This window comes from Ambystoma mexicanum, chromosome 4q, assembly GCF_040938575.1.
Source record: "Ambystoma mexicanum isolate Mex_15411 chromosome 4q, UKY_AmexF1_1, whole genome shotgun sequence".
In the NCBI taxonomy this organism is placed as follows: Eukaryota; Metazoa; Chordata; class Amphibia; order Caudata; family Ambystomatidae; genus Ambystoma; species Ambystoma mexicanum.
In genome coordinates, this window is record NC_090928.1 from 1,008,596,498 (window position 1) to 1,008,619,109 (window position 22,612).

Here is a 22,612-nt window from a genome sequence, read left to right on the forward strand (position 1 = left end):
CTAAAGTAACAGCCCATTACACAATCACATACCTCTATATGTATTCCTACCCTCATATTCAAACACTCATGCACAGTGCACACATATACATTGCACAACCTTCACATCCACCCTTTGCTTTTTTTTCCAACAGACACTACAGCATGCCTACCAAATAGCAACTCCATAGAAAACAACACAGAAATAGAGCAGATCAAACTAAAAGCATAAAAAATAGCCAACGGCCTCTAGCAGAATTTGTACAGAAAGTTCAAACAAAGCAACTAATACAGTCACTAAGGAAAACGGAAGCACCTAATAGGAAAGAAACTGTATCTCCTCTTTCAAAATGTAAAAATAAAAAGAAATGTACTAATTGCAACTACCACTAGTGCTAACAGAGCACCTACAAATGGTAGCATAGCCACAAGTAAGCATTCCAAAACATAATTTCACAAAGAAAATTCCACCACAGAGTCCTTCAGAACCTTATAAATACAGGGGAACAATCAGGCTCAACCCTTAAAACTTACTGCAGAAAACTGATCTTGGAAGCTCTTGTAGACAGTGCAATGTTCGTCAAAAGGAAACACTTAATATTAATTTTAAACAGAATGAAACCACTAACAAAATTAATTAGTAAACTACAACCAGTACCTCACAACAAACACAATATCAGCATAGATACCTTTGGCAACATCTGTGTACAAGTGAGTGGAGTCACACCACCAGCACAGAGCCATATTTCAATGAAGAAGCATACAAACAAGCAAAAACAAACCACATTGCCATACATAGCAGTGGGCGAGGGTATGAAAATGTTGACAATACCATAACAGAAGAAAAAACACTGCTTTCAAAAAGATCCCCATCAAACTTAGCATCAACTCTCCATTCCACCAAACCAATACGCCCCATCTAAAAAATGGCTGTGGACATCAATGTTTAAGGTGCGCCAAAACTCTATCAAATCTTTGCAGCAGTTCCTCAATCATTATGTGAAAGCCAACTGCAAAGCAAAATGAAAATAGTACAAACTATGGACTCCTTTCCTGTGCGCGAATTCCCAGGACTATGAGGACATTCATTATCCTGCATTTCTGGACCTGCTTGCAAAAGAACCTTCCACCATATCAAAATGTTAGCAACACACCATTCTGCTGTAAGAAATCTGTACTATGCAAAAAGTCCTGCTTTAGCACTGGAGCATTTAGATTACATTCTCCTACATGGTACAGACAAAGAACTGCTTGAAGAAATACACCACATCCAAAGCAAATATTTTGGAACTGAAGAGCACTTACAAAATCCAGTAACTTTAGCAAACAGTAGCGAAATCCTTGTGGATGTCAACTTTCTATTACACACATACAAAAAAGAAATAGCAAAGTTTAAAAGCACATCTGCTAAGTACCACTCAAGTGTGCTTGCCATGTCTATGTCTATGAAAATAATGGGTGCTTTTAGTTGTAAAAAAGTGTTACACATTTACAGGACGGAGGAGGAAGTTGACTCCCCAGTGGGAGGGAGATTGATGGAAGACGTAATGCAGGGATTGGGTGACTATGGATGCTTAAGGTGAAGTAGAGCAAGGTAGTGGCAGGTGGAATGAGTGCCATGAGGGAGACAGGAAAGGGGGTAAGAAATGGAATAGTAGTGTTGATGGAAGAGAAGTACGCAGAGTCGGGTTAGCCTGATGGATAAAGAGCAAGGAGCTGAAAATAAGAAGGTTTGTACGATTACCCTGAGCCATAATTGTAATTTATTTTATAAATATTGATAGCAAACATGATTTGTGGTCTAATATCATAGTGCCTCGATTTCTGCTCCAAAAGTGTCTTTATTTGATGTAATACTGGCCTGATAATCATTGGAAGAAACATTAGATGACGCTCTTAATCTTGACATTGCAGTCTTAGCCACTACTTCAAGGGCCATGAACAAATCCCAAGTAGCTCACTAATTTTCCTCTTTTACTCAACTTTATACATTTGCCCATCTGTTTGTGTTGGTTCTTTGTATATATTCACTGAAAAAACTTTGTTAAAGGGACGTTATAGTAAAATTGTGATAATAAAAACCCTTGAAATTAATTGAAAAAAAATCTTTGTTAAAGGAACGTTATGGTTGCAAGAGAAAATCGAAATAATCTGACAGTTATGGTAAGCTATTCAATCATATCAAGTACCTCCGGCATGCACTGCTAAGACTGACAACCAGGACATCAAAGATGACAGCCCAAATGGCATCATAGATGATATCACTGATGACATCACATATCGGGGATAGTTGTTTTTGTTCAGTGACAGTAAGAATTTTATGCAGAGGACCTGATCTTGTCATACTGCATTTAAAGCATTATACGCATACTCTAAAGGTGCTGTATATGTAGACCTTAACATTGTGCTAGGTACTTTCCTTAGGGTTTAGCCTGAGCTCATGGTGCACATACATGGAACAAAAAACTGGCCCCATACATGCAATACAATTTTTATAGATGATGAATTCCAATCTTAATGTCATTTTCTGGTCATAAGGCCTCATTATGAGTCTGTCCGTGCTACCGGCGAGTTAAAGGTGGACTCGCCTTACCGTAACCGGTAACTGACATCCCGGCATTACTGGGATATTACGGGTGCCAGAAATGGTAGGAAGTTCCCATTCCTTGGAGTCCCTCAGGATTCAATGGAATGGGAACCAATGAAGCACTGGCATGTTTATAATGGTACGGGTGCTTCAGTGATTACTCTACTGGTAGGGGCCTGAGCTCCAGCATGTTGGACCTGCCGGTAGTTCACTGCCCCTACTGCCAGACTCCTAAGTGAGCCGGTCTGGAACAAAATACCAGAACCAGTAGTAGCAGTGTTTTTCGAAGCATTTCTTCCAGACAGGATTGAGACCGCTGGATGCTGAGGCAAGTGCTGCGAGGTATGCAGAGGCTGGGCTGATTGGGTGCGGGAGGTTAGGTCCCTGAAGGGATACACAAGGGCCTTGGCGACCAATCGCAGTGACTCTGAGATTAGCAGAGGATAGACGAAGGGAAGGAGGTGGTGAAGAGGAAAGTCTTGGGGAGCTTCCGGAATTTGAGGAGGTCCTGCTCAAGACAAAGAGGAATGGGGAGGTTGTTCCATAAGAGGGAGCCAGCCGAAGAAAGTGATCAGCCTCCGGCCTTCTGTTTAGCTAAACGCTTTACACACAGAGTTGGTGACTGAGAACTGCAGTGGTCTAGAAGGAGAATATTTACTAAGAGAAAGTTGCAGATAGCGTGGTCCCAGGCCCCAGGTAGCCTTCTGGATGATGTAGAGAGAATGAAATTGAATCTGTGTCACAACCGGGAATCAGTGACAAGTTTACGGGGCAGGCAAGATTCAGTCCCTCGTCTTAAGGCAAAGGATAAGTCTTGCTGCCCTTTTTGGATTAGCTGGAGGGGTTATAAAGTGGAAGAGGGTAGTTTCGGGAGAAAGCTATTGCAGTAGTCGAGCCCATAGGGAACCAGGGCTCGGGTAACATTGAGCTTCTTGGGGAAAGTGAGAAAAGGGAGAATTCCTTTGAGAAGGAACAGTTGAAAGTGGGACTTCTTGGCAATTTCCTGAGTGTGAGGGAGAAAAGACAGAGAGGAGTCGCAGATGACTTCAAGGTTTCTGGCTTCAGAAGAAGGCGCAGTGGGAGAGCCCATGGAGGAATGCCAGAGTGAGGGGAAAATAGAGGGAGCAGGGGTCCCAATGTGAATGATCTCAGTCTTGCTGGCATTGAGGTAGAGATGGTTGGAAGTACACCAGGACTAGATGGCAGATAGGCAGCCAGGGATGATGGAAGATGCAAGAGGGTCAGCAGGAAGTTTGAAAAAGAGTTGTGTGTCATCTGCGTAGCACTGGAAGTTGGCGGTGGAGGAAATGAGGAGTGCAAGCTGAGCAAGGTAAGTGTTGAAGAGCCAAAGGGACATGTTTGAACCCTGGGGAAACCACAGGTGGAGAAGGAAGTAGGTGAGGAGAAGTTGCTCAAAATGACTTGGGATGAACGGTCTGTTAGGAAGGAGGTAAGCCAATCTAGCGCCCACTTTGAGATAACAAGCCTTTATATGAGGATGGAATGGTTAACCATATCAAAGGCAGAGTAGAGATTGAGGAGGATGAGGACAGTCAGAGAGTTAGAGTCCAGAGAAGGGAGCAGTTCTTCACAGATGTTCAGAAGAGCCATTTTTTGTGCCTCTGGATACTTGGAATGCAGAATGATGGTCCTGGAGACCACCAACAAGTTTAGTGTGTGAGGTAAGTTGTGGAAAGGTCAGCTTCTCCAGCAGTTTCCCAAGGAAGGAAGTGATAGAAATAGGGTGGGAGTTGTGGCTGGACACGTAGGGTCTGCTGAAGGTTTTTTTCCGGTGGGGGCACAAGAGATTGCCTGAGAGAGGATGGGAAAGACTGGTTGCAGATATCAGCAAGTACAGGGCAAGAGAGACAATGTTGTCCTTTATGGTTCTGGAGGAGCAAGAGGAAACCTGTTTCAAAGAGACCTTAAAGGAGCAAACAACTCTGGTGACTTCTTAAAGTGTGACATGGGAGAAGGCAGAGAGAGAGAAAAAGGAGGGGGATAGGCCTTAGGAGGCAAAGGAGGGATGGAGGATTTGCAAGGGTGCTCAGGATGTCCAGAGTTGTATTGGTGAAGTGTGTGGCCAGTGCATTTCAGAGGGTCTGGGAAGGAAGAGGGGAGGAGGAGATTGCTGATGGGTTGGCTAGTTCCCTACAGATTTTAAAGATTTCAGCCATGTTGTTGGATGCACCCGATATCAGTGCCTGGATGTGGGCCCTTTTCTTGGTACGGATGGAGAGTCTGTATTGCCTTTGGAACAGGCAGCAGGCCAGTTTGCCAGAGAGTGAGCATGAGGTTTGCCACTTCAGTTCCACAGCTCTGCACTTGCGTTTCAGAGCTGCAAGTTCAGAGTTGTACCAGGTATTACGTTTGGCGGCAGGTTTCATGCAGTTCCTCATTACTGGGACAAGAATGTCAAGGGTGTTGGTAATGGCCAAATGGAGGTTGCTGAGAGCAGAGTCGGTAGTAGAGTCTGAGGGATGGGCACAGGGCAGGTTGAAGTTGGATCCGAAGGCAGCCACTGACACGTGTCTATGCTGTAGTAACTGCCTATGTGCTATTAGATTGCTGTATTGACAACAAAATTTTGGTAGAACATTTCTGTTTCAATAAGTACATTTTGTAATGCATGGAGTAGTTCAAGAGAGGCCTCCTGATCACCCTTTATATGTTGCTAGCAACACTCTAGACAGGACCACTTGTAAGGACTTTCCATCAGGATTGTTGCAGCGGAGTGCTGTCATATTCATGTGATCAGGGATGTCATCTATGATGACATTTTTGACGTCACCTTTGATATCCTTGGAGTTAGTCTTAGCAGTGCATGGTGGTGGCCTGAGTTATGGTTGGATAGCTTACTAACTGGTGAATTTATTTGATTTCTTTCAATTTGACTTTGCAACCATAATATCCCTTTTTTCATTGAATTTAATAGGTTTTTATTAGTGCAACTTAACTATAAGGTCCCTTAAGCAAAGATTCTTTGCAAAGTTTTTCACAGAATTTCAATGGTTCTTATAAGTGGAAATATTTCATTAAAAGTGGAAATGTTTCATGATGTTACAGAACTGTAAATAAGTCATTAATAATGCCTCTTTTAACAGATATCAAAGCACTATACATCTCTACATCTCCTTTAACAAACATATGTTTTGCAGCACATAGTGACATGTATCAGTTTCAGCAGTGCATGCTGTGGAGGCAAGTCATGGTTGAATTGTCTAGGGCATGAGGGTCGACCATGACCCCAGCCCCACCAAACCACATTTGTTATCCACTGCACCCATGCTGCATCCTGGTCCAGTGTGTACTATACCGCCATAATGTGATCAATGGTCAGTGTTCATGGATTGCAGCCGTGGCCAGTGGCCACAATCCATGGGGCATGGGCTTCAGCCATGCTGCAGGCCCTAATAAGCAAATCAAAGTAGACAATTGTCTTTGCCATGGACCAGGCCCACTGTCCTGGCACCAAAGTTATATCACTATTTTTTACCTATATTCTGACACTTGGAAAAAATAAAATAAACAAGACAGATTTCCAAAGCATGCTTTCAGGTGCTTGTTGATGCTACTCGCACAGGTTTGCTGCAAACCCCTCCAGCACTTCCAGCTGTAGCCATGAGCAAAATGTTTTCCCCATTCAAGTCTATCCGGACATCGAGCATTTTACCATAAAGACGATCGCTGGTGGCCATGGCCACTTTAACAAACAATGCAGGTAATTGGGCACTGCTTACTGTATGCACATGCACCCAGTTAACTTAGTGAGTTGAAATGTTGTAAATCAGATTTGCGGTGCGTACCCTTTAAAGAATGCCTCAGCAATGGGCATTGAATCTATAACAGAGTTGAGGACCTAGGGTGAAAAGCCAGAGGTCAGGGTTGCACACCCTTGGTCTAGCTAACCCAGCTAGAAATACATTAAAACGGATTGCCTATGTAACCATTATTCATTTGCTGTAGTTCAAAGAAAATGACTTCCAAAATTGTTGTTCACACAAGATCAAGCTATATATGCGTTAAAATAACAATTTTGAGCGGTCTCTGCCAAAATGCTATATTGCCCTTGCATTTCGGGCAATACCCATCCTCTGGGCTAATAGCTGTACATGCAGTATATAAACATGACAAAGAGGTCACCACAGCTCAACATAGACACGCAACGGTGAACAAGTATGTACATTGCATCCATCAATAAGCATCAACATGAAGATTCAAGAAAAAAGCCGGAAATGAAACATCCCATTGTGCAATGTGTACACAAAGTGTCCATGAAGAACACTGTCATGAGCATAATGTGGTATATGTTCAGAACACCCAAAAATTGGTGTGTGGTGCACACAATTATTATACAGTAGGTTCAATTGATGCACTGACATCCACACATCAACAATATTACCAAATCGATTCGACACATATATGTGAGATAAGAAGCAGAAAAAGGGGACTTTAACCCCATTGCTGGTCCCTGGTGGCCATGGCCAGTGGCCAAAGGCTATGCCTCAAGCACCAACGTGATATTACTTTTTTTTGTTGCACCTGTCCTTGCCGAGGGCTTCAGCCACTGTCCACTTTAACCACATAGCTGGTCCCTTGTGGCCATGCCCACTTAAACACCATAGGCGGGCACTGGAAGCCATGGCCAGTGACTAGATTTTCTGGCCATGGCCTTTGACCATGCCCCAGATAATCTGGCCTCTGTCCATGTTTGCATGCACCAGAGCTATATTACTATTTTGTTGTACCTACATTTTGAAACTTTGAGAAATTAAATACAGGACAGATTTGCAAACGCATTTTTGAGTCCTTGCCAATGCTTCTCGCATATGTTTGCTGTTTGCTACACATCCAGCAAATGCATCCATGCAGGATGTTCTTTCCAATTGAAGCCTGTCCAGATTTCAAAGTTTTACCACATATATGGGCTCTGGTGGCCATGCCGGTCCCTTTTGGCCATTGCCAGTGGCCAGATTGTCCGGGTCATTGCCAAGCACCAAAGTTAAATCACAATTTTGTGTACCTACATATTGACGCTTTTTAAAAAAAAAAAACACAGGATCGATTTGAAAAAGCATGTTTTCGAGTCTTTGGGCGGTAGCCGCAATCAGAATAGTTTTTCCCATTTAAGCCTATACCGATTTCAAAATGTTTAGGACCCTCCTAAGAGTTTGCCCCTTTTTGACAAGATCCCTTCAAATTGTGCACAAATTCAAAGCAGGGCCTATAATATGTATGCAAACCTTTGTGCGGATTAGTCAAAAAGCACCAAAGTTATAAGCAATCAAAAATAATGTTGGGACCCCCTCTAGTTTTTCCCCTCTTGACGAAACAGCACCCAACTTTGCGACAACATTCAACGTTGGGTCTATATCTGTATAGAAAAATTGTCGTCTCTTCACTAACCCTGTTATGTACACATATGCATTGATGTCCTTGAACATTAGTTAAGTTTGCGAACATCACAGCAATATCCCTAAGCATCTGTTCATGAATTTTGCAGACAACGGAGAATAAAAAATACCAGATTTTTAGCACTTTTTTTTACTAACCCATCCCATTTTCATCACCCCTCACCTCCGCAGGGATTGTTAATTTGTTTGACAAATGTATTGTTGTGTTTTTCAATATGTTTTCCTGCGATGTTCGCGGACAATGGGTGCAGTTCACTAATTCAACATGGCTTCTGTTTCAAGAGTTTTGATGCACTTCATGTTTTTAATTGACCAATCGACAGTCACACCTGATGTCGCAAATGTTATGCGGCTCGTGTGATTGGTCTAGAGGCGGATGCGGACTTTGAAACAGGAAGTTAGTCCACAGACTGGACGGACATATCACTAATATTTGGGGGCCTATTTTATGGGCATTTTTAAAACATCTACTGGACAGATTAACGTCAAATTTGCAAAAGCACACTTTCGGGACCAGGCTGCCACTCCTCACGCAAGTTTGGTGAAAATCCATCCAGCGGTTTTGGCTGCAGCCACAAGCAAATTTGTTTTCCCATTCATGTCTATACGACTGCAAAAGCTATGCATCCCTCTGTAATATTTCCCCACTTAACAAAACTTCACCAAACTTTGTAAAATAATTAAGAGTCAGGTCTATACTTTATTTTGCAAATGTTCATGAGGATTTGTCAAATGGCACCAAAGTTGTAAGTCACTGAAAAACTGCTTTTCCTATGGGAAGTTCAACCTAATCATGATTACAGGGTCGGTACCGCAGACCGTGTAATGAAATGAATTTGTTAAGTGGTATTACAGATAAAGGGGAGGATTTCATTACCATTGTTTGGAAGTAGGTTGCTGCCTCTCCGTACACTATTGCCTATTTATGGTTCCGGCTTTCAGCTATCTGCAAGGGTGTTAGTAAATATGTTTGTGCCTGTGCTTATAATTCGTACATTCATTGTGAGACTCCTTATTGCTTCAGGAACCTGAGGATGAAGGCAACATGCCATCATGCATACACTCAGTGTCTTAGTGCCTTAAATTGAGGTAACTCCATAACACACCGAAGATGTACCCTTGCAAGACAGTTGCAAATGAGGATTCCTCTGCATTTCACCTATGCCGCGTGGCTTAGGGAAGGATGTATATACCCCAATAGTACCCTGACCTTTGAGCCATACGATGTAATGCATTACGGCTATTCTCCTGTCTTATTTGTGTTGTCCTGAAAGTCATCACATGCCTCCACGGTCCAACTGTTCACACGGATGCCCTTTGTTGGGGGCACTTGCCATGCGCTATGTCCGGATAGGACTTGTTCAGACTCTAGCCACAGGGAGGAATGTTATATGGTGGGCCAAAGGGCACTGTGGTCTTGGTTGTCCTTTCTGGGATCCAATTCCTTGTAGCTCGTGGTCTGCAGGAGTAGGTCCTGCTTTTCATAGGTTCCACACAATTAGCGCTAGTTTAAAGCACATGCCCTGGATCCATGGGTTGCACAGAGTTTCCCATAATTCTCAGTGCTGTTCTTCTGTTTCACAGACTGCAGTTCTTCTCATCTAATGTCTTGCACGCTGATTGGTTCCCTAGCGGGCACTTGAACTGACCAAGACACATAATGGGCCACTTTTCACTGGTGGGATTCACATACATTCTTCCAGTACAGTTTTGGGCCGCAAACTCTTGGATTTCGGGGTTGCAGGTTCTTGCTGTATTATTATTTCCTATCCCTCGAACATGTATGAGGTGGGGTTCTCTTCCTACTCTTCTTTCTTCCACAAACCATGTCATGGGATTGAGAGGGAGGCTTCAGCTGTTCCACAATCTGCTATCTTGTGTGGAGGAAATGCAGCCAATTAAAAACGAAATAAAAAACAGCTTTATGAGCACTACTGGCTATTTGCTGCTCTCTCTGGCTTCTGTTCAGTGCATGACATGCGGAATTGAGGGAACATTTTCGCGCTGACTTCATAGTGGCGCTCGCCGAACATGTTCAGTGATTTGCTGACTCATCTGAATTTCGTTCCTGCAAACTTTACAAACTTCCAGAGATCTGTCGATGAAAGTCTGAGGTCACTCAGGGGTAGAGATGCGGGCCCTGCAAGGGAAGCTGCAGCCATCACCCACACCACCTTATAACATGTCCCACTGTCCAAGGTTGCCTTGCAGCCTCAAGCAGGGCAGTGAACCCTAGTAAACCTTTTTGTCAAGTTTCAGTGCTCATGCACAGCCAAAAGACAACAAAAACTTGCCGTGCAGAGGAATGATGGGGCATGGAGAATTGTGGGGTTTAGAAGAGGGACATAGTGGTGCTTTTGGGAGGAGCAGGGGGACTGGTTTACAGCATCAAAGGGCTCAGTACATTTTTGCTAGAAATGGAAATGTTGGGTTCTGCCCTGCGGAATATTTGGGGAAGTTCATCGGGTTTTACTTCAGCCTTGGCACTTCAATGGGTGTTGGTGGAGATGGTGAGGTTTAGCATCACCAGTGGGATCACAGAGTCCAATCGTGGGGTGACCTCTGGTTTATCTCTCATGGACAGTGTTTGGTGCCACAGATGGAAGCCAAGTGTGAGGCTGCCTTGTATGTCATCACCTGCTGAGCCATGGCGTGTACGAAGAATCACTTTTTGGAAGATTGTGTTGATAAATTAGGTATGCCTAGCACACACTTTGAAGGTGCTGTGTGTGTACCAGTAGGTGCTAGACCTGTGTGTGGCTTGGGATATAAATCAGTGAGGCATTTGTGTGCAATTAGCTGGGCAAAGCAGGGTGAAAGCTGGCCCGCGGAATGTGTGACCTGCCAATAATGCAGAGAAAATGGTCTAATGATTACGATCACATGGGATTGGAGAGGTTCTCATGCTTTAGACCATGTCTTCAGCTAGGTAGATGTGGATCCGCGTGCAATGAAATGAGAATTGACCAAGAAAATACACAAATGGCGTCATTTCGACGTGAGCAAGAAAACTAATATAATATTATCCTATGGCAATAACCACAATGTCATGAATGGCTTTTTATCATTATAGAAGTACTTTGTCATCATAAAAGTACGTAATAGTCCCAGGTGCACGGATCCACTGGCGGGATATTGACAGCATTGATTAACATGGCCACGATCTACAGCATCAATGAAAGAAGACATAGATACGTGTCCTGCAACCTGTAATCAGCCAGAAATGCAATGCATGGAAGACATGGTCACCTTGAAAGATATCTCTTCTTTACCAATTAAATGAAAGAGTTTACTTGTATCTGAGATCCACTTAATGAAATCTACCTGTTTGGCTCCTTGTACCGGTGACGACAGCAGTGGCGGCGGGCACGTTTGGCCTGTCCTCGTTGTACGCTTTCAAAATATACTTCTCAATTACACCTGCGACCCCGGTAGGCTTGTCCCATGTCACCTCCACGCTGTAACTGTTTATGCTGCAAATTCTGGAGGGAGTTGGCACGCTGTGCGGAACTGCAGGGGGATAAAATGGGAAAGAGAGAAAATGGTAGTCCTGAGGAGACTAGTTCCCCCTATTCTTCATGTTTAATGGCCACGGTAAATCAGACTCGACCATTAGCATAAAGACAATTTATTGAAGTTGTAACTTCACCACTGATTTAATGTGACTGCACATCTTGAGCCGCTCAGTTTGGGCTATATTTCAAAACCCTCAGAATTCTATCTACATAACATCTTTCCTTGTCTCGTTCAATCTCTCCCCCCAAAAGCATGGAATGCATCAAACATGCTTAAATATCACTCATACAGGAGGGGGCGGGAAGCAGGCGGCGGGCAAGTCGGCTCAACATAATGATGTAACTGCAAGAAGCCGGATAATTGGCCGGTTCTTATGCACAGTGGCTTGACACTTTTATATCTTGAGTACATCAAATCCAAAAAAATATCACAAATTGGGTGAAGCTGAAATGTATGATTTCATTTTTCTCAATTCAATTTGTTCAAATCTAATTAAAGAGCCAGAGCAAGTAACCCCACGCGAGAAATATGGGAACAAAATTAATCGCTAAGCAGGCTCGAAGGAAGACTTTTGCTGGACGTGGCAGGCCGGCCTTTTTTGTCCGCATTGAAATTCGCTTTTAATCAGTTCTTGCGGAAAAGGAGATGTTAAAAGAAAAAAAAAGAGGTATGCGAGCTCGTATAGGCGCAGCCGGGGATAAAAAGTCAGGCGTCTCTCATAACCTTTAACTATTTATTAGACGTAACCGTAGCGCGGAAAGGTCTGTCCAGTAACGGCTTCATCGCAGATGACTGCGCCGGGGATGGAGGGCAGGGGCCCGCCGAGTTCTGTCTGTGGCAGGATGATGGATGAGGCGTTTGCCGTAAATGCATGCGCGCTCCGCAGCCCTGTCGATAAAGACCACTTTGGAGTGGCGATATCACATGTCCCCCTTTTTTTGTAAGGTTGCTGTATCGCTCGACACATTATACTCAAAGTAAGGTGGGATTTTCATTCTGGGTGCCTTGCTTGCTTACTCGCCGTGGCCCCCGATTCTTGTGCAGAATGCCATCAGAGGTTCTAACATATAACCTTTGGTGTTTTATTTTCTTTCAGACTGTTTGTCACATGTACAGAAACCCACACAAGACGACGCACAGCAGCTTTGTATGTCAAACATCTTTTTTGCTTCCTCTTTTTAAATGGGGGTGTTCCAAACCAAAGTACCCTCGCTCTTTTCCTTTACTTCCATCTCCCCTGTCCTCTCTTTTACAACCTTCTACCTATTTTCCTATCTCCCTCCTTACCGTTTTGTGTTCCCTGTAACAAAATCTACCCCATTGTCAGCATTCCCTTTCATTAAGGAAGTGTCGTAAATGGGTATACGTCGCTTTTTTACGAATTAGTAAGAGAATACGTTATCAAATATGTCGATGATTCATATGTGCTTAGTGTACTCTTGAGTTGGTTCACAGCATGGACATGAGTGCTAGTATTGTGGTGACAGAACGTGTACATACTCCTAGGCTGTGTAGTCGATCAGATATGTGGATATCTCTCCGCCAAACGCATAGAAAGCGGTCTGGCATCCAGGAACCAGGCACTTCTGACCTGCACCCAGGGGCTGACTGTGAGGCCATCAGTATCAGTAGCCCAGGCAGTAAAGGACTCCAGCCGGGGGGAAGCAACTATTCCTCTGCACACACAGCATTGTGAACGCTTTTGTGCTCATATGAACTGACGCACAATAAGAATACTTCTGCGCCCATTTTGCTTACATGCACTGATGTTCTTGCTGCTCTTTTTAAAAAAAAAAAAATATTAGCCATTTTAATGGGACGCATTCTCTCCAGAACAGAAAAAAATGCTTTGGCCCGGCCTATACTTGAACTGTTCTCTGCAAAGTAAGCATGGTTCTGAACGTCAAGGTGATGTCCAAGCCTCCGAAGAGAGGGCTGGAGGGAGTGCCCGCATAGCGGGACACCCATCTGGCCACCCTCTCCCCCTTGTAGGCATCTCCCACCCATCCTCTGTGAGGAAGGGGCGTCTCCAGGGCAAGAGCATCTGGTGCACACTGGAGACAGGATATAAGGCAGGGGGACTGGAGCTCAGCCGGAAAAGGGGTTGGGAGGGATAATGGAGGGTGGCACCGCTATGTGCCTATTACAGTGAGTTATTGGTCCTGTATGGGAACCTAGGGCATGTAGATGTAGATGCAGGCGACTTGTGCTTATTATCCAAGGTCCAGAGGAAGGAAGTGCCCACAAGCCCTTTAGTTATGCTAATGCCAGCTTTTCAATTGCCTTGTCTCTCTTGACTCAGCTGGCTTCAGAGGGAAGGGGGAGGGCAGCAACCACACACAGGGAGGCAGCCCTAAACTACACCAGAGAAGCCCTTGCGCCATTGATGGGGCCGCCCCAATGGGCGATTGCCCAAACTGATAAGTGCCCAGTCCCTACTGCCTGCCCCCATCAACAAGACGTGTTTCGCCTCTGCCTCTCCCACTGCCTCAATAATGAACCCCACCCCGTTTTTCTTACAGGGCCAAGTGCAGCAAGGCCACGAATAGTGGCAGAGGGAGCTATACAAGACCACTTACATTACAATACGTAACAGGTTAGCTCAAAGTCCGCGGGACAAACACTGCAGTGTGTATTTCATGCTAGTTGTAGTTTGTCAAATATTTGTAATACCTCAAAACTGCAATTTTTGGCAATGTATTTAAATGTGGTGATATGTGTATTTGGGTTTTACATATCAGGCGTCTAAATTGTACGCAATGGAATGCTGTGCATGTCTTTGACTTGTACAGGGGTACTTCAGCAGTCCCAGTGGCACAATCCCTTGTCGATTGGCCTAATATTTTTTTAAAAACAAGCATTTCGAGTTTCAACGAGATTGAGATATTGTTTTGAAAGCAAGAGGGTGATGGCATTGCTAATACCGAGGACAACTGCGATTGTGTATCCATTTTCCATCATTCAGCAGAGAACACCACAACGGTGGTGTAAAGTGTGGCACTACGCCTACTCACTGATGCTAGAAGCAATCCTTGACAACTGCTGGACTATTTTTCTTTTTTCTTTTTTACATGTTGGAAGACATACGTTTCGGCATTGTTTTGAAAATTAAACGTATATTACGTTCCAACTATACACGTAACACCCTCTTTGTTTCAGGAGGATAGCTTAGGGGCAACGTGCTCGCCTTGGAAACAAGACAACACGAGGCAACACAGGTTCAATCCCCGGGTCCGCGCTTACAAATAAAAACGAAACTATAGCTAGCATATGTAAAATAACCCCAGTTTACTATGCAGGGCATGTATAAGTAGAATTCTTATTTGCTGGTATGTTCATTATACAATGTGAAGGCCTGCTTGCATTTCTCTTAAAGTTCTGGGGTAAAAACTACACCTAGCAACTATTTCCATTGAGGGTAACACCCCATTTGTAGAGAGCCTGCCATTCTGATTATTGTTTAAATCATTGAGCTTTTGGACTTCATTTCCTTTAGCCAACATAGCGACATTAAGGTGGACGCTGGTGAAATACGGAATGCAGAAGCTACATAGTCAGGCACTAATGGTGGCCCGCTTTTCTAAAGAGCGGTGACCTTTATTAAATGTATTGGGTTTTATCTGAATAAAGCAATCAGCAGGCCCTTTCAGGGCACTAATATTCTATTTAATTACCCAGCCTCTTAACTTAGAACATCTGCTTTATATTCCTCTATAGAGAACTGATTCCTTCCATCTACCTGTCTGGAAGTCAGCTTTCACGGGTTCCATTGATTACTCATCTGTACAGATGTTTACAAAGACCTGCGACTGACACCAACATATGCTCAAAGTGATTGGACGGGTATAGAAGGTATGAAATTGGGCGGTAGTTCTTCTGGTAGCCATTTTACAACATCAATGTCAAGTGTCATTTATTTATGAAGTGCATAACCTTTGCCCTTTTGCGACCACGGGGCATGATGAACAAGTGGGAACACTAGTGAGTGGAGGTTTGGTAGTGCAGACTAGGAATGAACCAATTGATAGTAGATTTGGTGTAACATGTTAGTCCTTGGGAACTATGCAAAATAGAGCACACTGGATGGCAATGTCCTTCATTCGGTCTCCAAAGCGGCGTCCCCCAGCTCTCTAAAGCATGAGAGCAAAAGTATGCTCTTTTAGAGCAGAGGGAAGACAATAACATAACCAGTGCAAAACAGTGTGATAATGCAGCTACATTTCCAAAGGACATCAAACAAATCACCCAATCACAATGATGGGAAGGATTTGCTAGCCTGTGCCAGGTGGTAACTCTCCGATGCAAGTTGAGCCCACCTGAAAAGACCCGCTGTGGAAAAAGACCAGGCTTAGTTTTGGTGGCCAATCATATTTGAATCATACTTAAAACCTTTCCAGAGTCATGTTTCAACTGAAGCTCAGCACGGGCTTGCCTTTGAAGGCCACATCGAGTTTAAGCTTCTCTGCCTGATCCATAGCCACATCCATAGAAAAGGCCTGCCTATACCCAGGAACACATCTAGAAGCATTGTCCGACACACTCCTTCAGATCGGTCAGCAAACACACACTGGCTGTCCTAAAATATTAGCCAGGTGACGCCGTAATGTCCTCCACATCTTTGTGGATGATCAGCTCCTGCATGACGACAGCGTGTGGCCAGTTGGCACAGCTTCGGGACAGTGGATGCATTTGTACTCTCATTTGGTAAAATCGGTGCACATTGCTCTTGTCAAGATCACGCTCAAACGTGAGCGTAACAGCTTACCCTCCATTCGTTCAGAGTGGCCTTCCCCTGCCCTCTTTGCTCTACTCTCAGCCTCGTAATCTAGTTGACATCAGTGTTTTGAAGCAGCAATTGTCTGTGTAGAGCATGGTAGAGAGTAATAAAGGACAAAATGGACGTGGATGGATGTGCCTCAAGTAGTTTGCCCTCATTTGTGAACAAAAGTACACATTTGCTGAATATGTTTTTCTTTACCAAGTTAAACATGATAGTCAACTGATTTGTATGATTATGCATATTATTTTGTTAATGTCCTTGTCCTTGATGCTCTTATATGCCTGATTAATATATGTATTTTATGTTATCCTGTGCATTTTTGTTACGTTGTGTTTTTTTGTGTTTTTGTGTTTTTTGTTAGTGCACTGAGGCCTGCAGGTTTGTTGCGCTTTATAAGAAGTAAACTAAACTAAACTAAACTAAACTGAAAAGGATTTGAGATGCCTTGCCACTGTAAGTGCCAAATGTTTGTCTTTCGTGTGTTTTGGTTGCCAGGAAAGAAAATTAAACTTACTACGGCTTTATCATCAATGAAGTTAAAGGCCTTTCCCTTGATCCCCATCTCCCATCCGAGAATGCAAATCCTTACAAATATCCCTATATCTCTTTGCTCTGGGAGCAGACCTGAGCTGTGATGTGTAAAAATCTTTCTGCATAGTGGAAAGTTAGGTGCATTGCAAAATGATTTCGACCAAAGCATGTTCTTTTATTTATTTTGCATTTTTGAAGCGCTCACAAAGCCCGGGGACATCGAGGCGCTGTTAGGGGAATATGTCTCTTAGTTGCATATTTATGACGTGCTTAACACAAAGACGTTTCTAAGCGCAGACCCGGGGATCGAACCTGTGTTGTTTCGTGTCATCTTGCTTCCAAGGTGAGCACATTGCCGCTGAGCTATCCTCCCAGGACACATTCATAACTTCCTTTTTCCGCTCCTTTCTTGATGGCAAAATAATAATATTTAAACCAATTAATTATGTTTCACATTCTTAGGTTTCACTCTTGAGCACATCCCTAATATTTGCATCAGTCTCTCGTTTACTACCGTGCCAGTGCTGCCAACATAGTATCGCACAACTTAACTCGGGCTGTTGGTGTGGGCCACTTGCAGTGGGGGCGTTTCACTCACACAGAAAGCCCATTACCCATCCATAGAGTTCATTGGACTCTGACCGGGCAAAAACAAAGTCATGGCTATTCACCAAGACTGGCGACTTAAAAATAAATATCTACAGCCAACCTTACAATGCAATGTAATCAGGACAACACCCTCAGGTTTCTCCATGCTACGGTTAAAAAAAAGTCTGCCCCATTCCCCTTCCCCCCCCTGGCACACCCCCTTGGAATTCTGGCATTTGTTGAACTACATTTCAAAATGGAAAACGCAAAATATAAGTCCCAGAATTCATGATCAGATGGCGTTTTCACACAGGCAATTAGGAAATTGTTGATTGGTCACCCCTAGTAATTGATATTAATTAGGAGAGCACATTTCCACCGGTGCAATGTTTCCTTTCAGTGAAGAAAAAGAACACGTTGTATAGCCAACATTGGAAAAATGGCGTCACCTGATCCTCTGGTGCGTCCGTGCGTCCACTGGCTAGCACAAGCACCTCCAGGATTAGAAGCAACCACCCGGTACAGATACTCTGTAAGAAAGAGAAAGGGGGCGAGTCAGCATCAGAACTGCGCAGCCGACGGAGGTACTGCTCACTTGAAGGCCGGCGAAGTTTGCATGACAGCGTTACCTGTAAACGGCTGTAGACCAAAATCAAAACATGTCTCCTCTTTTCCTCGGTACACGACAATGGAGTCATTTCCCCTGCAGTTAGGAGGGCTGACAGCTGATGGGCATCCATCCAGATTAACTCTGACAGCACTGCTGGACACAGATGCCAAGTTAACGACAGCTCCTCGTGTAAATTTAACATCCCTCATGCAGCCTCCGAAACCTAGAAAAGAGCACGGGATTAGGATCAGCATTTCTTTCTACAATCCAGAGTGCAGCAAATAAAACGAAGCCGAATTTAATTGTTCCAATTCCTGTTCTTGATACAGAGATTATGTTTGCTTTCTTTCTTGCTAAGAATTGCCTTGTGTACTATTTTATATTTTCAGCACGATTAAGAATTCAGCCTACATTATAGAGAAAAAACTGTTTTTGCTCTTTTTTTCTGCTCCATTGGAAATGTCTATATTCAAGAATGTCTTGATATGATGTGTTATTTATAAAGCGCTTAATACCCAGTGGTTTCTAAGCACGGAACCGGGGATCGAACCTGTGTTGCTTTGTGTCATCTTGCAGAACCGGGGATCGAACCTTTGTTGCTCTGTGTCATCTTGCTTCCAAGGCGAGCAGGTTGCCCCTGAGCAATCCTCCCAAGGTTTACTTATAATAAATAGAGGAACACATGTTACATGCACTTGATGTAAGGGCTGATGAGTACCAAGTATGTTCAACCATAGCCTAATCAGAAATTAAGATGTCTTTGTGGAAACGTTTTCCGAATCGATTCACATTGATTTCTGAAAGAGTCGCTCAATACTCCGAATTTAGTAGCTAAAAAAATCCCTTCCTACTATAGACATCTGGGTTCTGGCATACATGAGCTGGACGTTTTGCATATTTAAGCAAATAGTATCTATTGCATCTGTACTAGGGCCGGGTAGTTCATTTTGCAAATCTATATGCCTGACCAACCAAATCACTAGACATTTTACCCCCAGATTCTGTATTAAAATTCTCTTTGAATGTGGTGGCCTCAGCAATTGCTAATCAGGTGCACAGTTGCGCACCGGGACCTGATGCTGTTCCTGCAGACCTTTTTCAAATCCTGTTGGAGCTGTGGGTCGCACTTTTGATTGGCAGTTTTAATGCAATTCTGGAGTCTGGTGTGATCCCTCTCATTATTTCCCCTATTCTTAAAAACAGGGACAGTTCAGCCCATTGGCCTACAGGCCGATATCACTGTTGGATGCAACCTTTAAGGTGTTTGGGAAGGCCCTATTGAACGCTTGGAAGATTGGATCCTAAATAATTCCATTCCTACTGATATGCAATATGGCTTTAGACCAGGCTTGCCCATAATATTTTTGAGTTGGTGGCACACTCAGTAAAAGTTAAATAGGAGCCAATTGATCTTGTATTCATGGACCTGAGCACAGACGTTGATATGGTTAATATGGGGAACTCTGGGAGGTGCCCAGGTCCATGGATTGTCTCACGGAGTTGTTAGTCGTGCTTAGGCAGTCCATAGGGATAACCAGGCATGTGTACGATACAGTGATCAGGGCAATGTACGTAGTTCTTTGACATAAACCTAGGAGTGAAACAGTGCTGCGTGCTGGCCCCTGTTCTGTTCACCCTCTACATTAAATGTTTTATATAACGTCTTACTGGTTTCTCATGTGGACTACCCAAGGTTGGGAAACAGAGCCTTCCCTATTTTGGCCTATGACGAAGATACTGTTATAATAGTTCACGCCCCGATTGCACTTCAAAGATTAATTAGTATATACACGCAAATCATGAATGACATGGATTGAAAGTGAACTTGAAAAATTCCCTTTTATGGCCTGTGGCAGGGGGAATAATCATACAAATTTACAAAATGATGAGTAATGGGGCAGTTATACCAATGATCCATGAGTTTGACCACTTGGGAATGTGTTTTTCTTCGGACCTGTCAGGAAATATTTGTGTAGATAAACAGATAATGCAGATGAGACACATTTTGGGGCGTGGGGGTTTACCCGTTTTATGGCTTTGAGCCAGGGCCAGCCGATTTTGAAGTTCTATGGTACCCAGATGAAGGCAGCGATCAACTATGCTGCTGCGTTATGCGGGTATGCGAATATGTCAGAGCTACAGATATGTGAAAACACTTTATTTAAAAGTCTATTGGCTCTTCTGAGCTCTGCCTCTAATTGTTCAGTGCATATGGAACTGGTGGCTTGTTTTCTCGAGGACGATTGGTCTATACCCCCACTCTCCCATTGGTTGTGTATTTGGTCTGACCCGAAAGCGGCCATTACTCAGTTCATAAACAGAGATGGCATGCTGAAAATCCCCTGGCTTCCCTATATTTGGATGTGTTTGTCTCAAATGAATGTAGCAGCATTTTTTTCAACACCTATTACCTTGAGCAATGTTGAAAACAAATCTCTGTGAGGAAACTTTTTCCTCTTTTGTAAAGGAGCAGTGTGAATCTAGAGAGCTACTAATAAAGACCAAAAGGAAACATGAGATTATCAGCAATGTTGACTCTTTATAGTTATATCTTGTCTTGAGCCACATGAAGTGCGATAAATGGTTGATTGCAAAAGCTTGTTTCAACTGTCTTATGCTGAAAGCTAACACTGGTAAATAGCAAGGGTTTGTTGCTGAGACTAGCTGTCCATGTTGCAACGCAGGCATGGAAGATTTACTACATTATAGTTTGTTCTGCCCTGCATATCTGCACATTAGAACATATACAATCCTTCTTGCCTTAAAACAATTGCAATTTGCACAACACCGTCCTGAATGTATTATCTTCTTTCGGCTAATTTGCCTTGTGTTGCTTGGACATTATTGCTGCATCGTAGGAGGGCGACTAAAGTGAGAAAAGAATACATGGATAATATTCTGTGTTCTCCAATAGACTATTCATGATCTTCATGTTTTTATCTCTGTGGTTTTAAAATGTTGTTTTAGTGTACTTTGGATTTGGTTCTTTTGTATACAATTGTTGTAGTTGTATGAATATTATGTGTATTGTTTGATGGATTTTATCTCAATAAATGTACGATGATGTATCTGTACTACATTATTATACCTGAAATTTAGAGAGTTAAAGTATTTGTATCTAATTTCATCCTTGAAGCACTTATACCAACAGAGGAATTCTGTACCTCAACTGTGTGCAAGTAGAACATACTGGTTTCCCCTCCACTGCATCGCTTCAATCTGCCCATTGACTAGGCAGAATCGTTAACCCAACGCCCTGGATTCATATCTAGTGTAAGGGTGCAGAGGAGAGGTTCAGACACAAAAGTGGCATATTTGTGGCTATAAACCTTTATTAACCACTAAAAGGGTTTAAGAAAATCCTCTGTTTTCCTAAATACTAAGAGGGGCTTCCCTGCCTCAAAGGAAACTAAGGAATATGTCAGGATTTCAAAATGCATGTTACTGTTGTGTCCAAAAACCCTACATCTGTCCCGAACAGCAATTACCCAAATTAACTGTTTAGGGTTGGTCTCTTCCAAAGTAAAGTCTTCATAATAATTCTTGCCAACAGAAAAGTTCCCAAAGTCTTGCTTGGGTGGTTCAAAAGACAAAAGAAATGTTCTACCAGGTAAAAGTCCCAGGCTTCTAAAGGTTTGTTCCTTTCCCCTGGATTCCTTTTGGTTCTACGTTTCTTTTCTTTGGGGTCCTAAAGACTGTGTACCCTCGCAGGTAAATGTTACTATATTTTAGATCTTCATAAGGGTGTGAGTCGCAGACTCACAGTTCTTTATAGTATTGTTTTGGTGTGCTTCTCTACCAAGCAGTGGTTTTTCATTAAAACAGTCTCCCTAATTTTCAGGGTCCTTGACCCTCTTGTTCCCAAACTCTCTTTTGGATGTGAATCCCAGACCCGCAAAGGTTGAACGTAATAGCTTGCTTCACTCTCCTGCCAAGTATACGTCAAGCTTGGTTGAATCACCTGCTAAGCGTGTGTCCTCTCAACTAATGTAGGAATTAATTACTTATTTACTTGTTCTTGCCATTTAGTACATCAGCCAGGCCAAGTATACCGTTTCTGGCTTGGATCTTCAATTATGAGAAGTCCCTGTTCAAATTCTGGCAGATTCAACTAGGGACTATGGCTCTAGTTGAGGTGGTTAGAAAAAGTCATAGCACATCATGCGGCCTCATTACGAGTCCGACGGTAACCCTTCCAGTGCTACCGGCAGATTGCCGTCTGATTCGTAACATTTTACCGGCACCTAGCTTCCCGGTACAATTACAAGTCCCGGCGGACCGGGAAGCTCGGTGCTGGTAAATGTTAGTCCCCATTCGCATGGAGTCCAATAGGACTCCATAGGAATGGGTTCACGGAAGCATCAGCACCGTTACTAACGTGCCAATGCTTTCGTGATGAGTCTGCCTACTGGTGCAGTGGCCCCAGCAGGCAAATTCGTAGTGTGGCTCTCCCGAAACAAGGGTGCCAATGAGCTTACCGGATACTTCATGGTATGTCAACTCAATGGTTGACATACAATGAAGAATTCCAATGCATATTCACAGTCCTTTTTAGATAAGCAGAGTCTAGGCCAGTTCTATTTACAATAAATCAGTTCCAGGCAGCTG

At 43.4% G+C, this 22,612-nt stretch overlaps 1 protein-coding gene across 1 annotated transcript in view; it reads right to left on the bottom strand.

Annotated features, from left to right (window-relative positions):
* Nucleotides 1–22,612, bottom strand: part of USH2A (usherin) — a 4,817,015-nt gene that overhangs the window by 3,045,145 nt on the left and 1,749,258 nt on the right. Inside the window, exons 28-30 of the mRNA XM_069608572.1 lie at nucleotides 18,024–18,227; nucleotides 17,844–17,924; nucleotides 11,304–11,489 (exon numbers count right to left, since the gene is read on the bottom strand). Coding sequence (XP_069464673.1) covers nucleotides 11,304–11,489; nucleotides 17,844–17,924; nucleotides 18,024–18,227 — 471 coding nt within the window. The remainder of the gene's footprint in view (nucleotides 1–11,303; nucleotides 11,490–17,843; nucleotides 17,925–18,023; nucleotides 18,228–22,612) is intronic.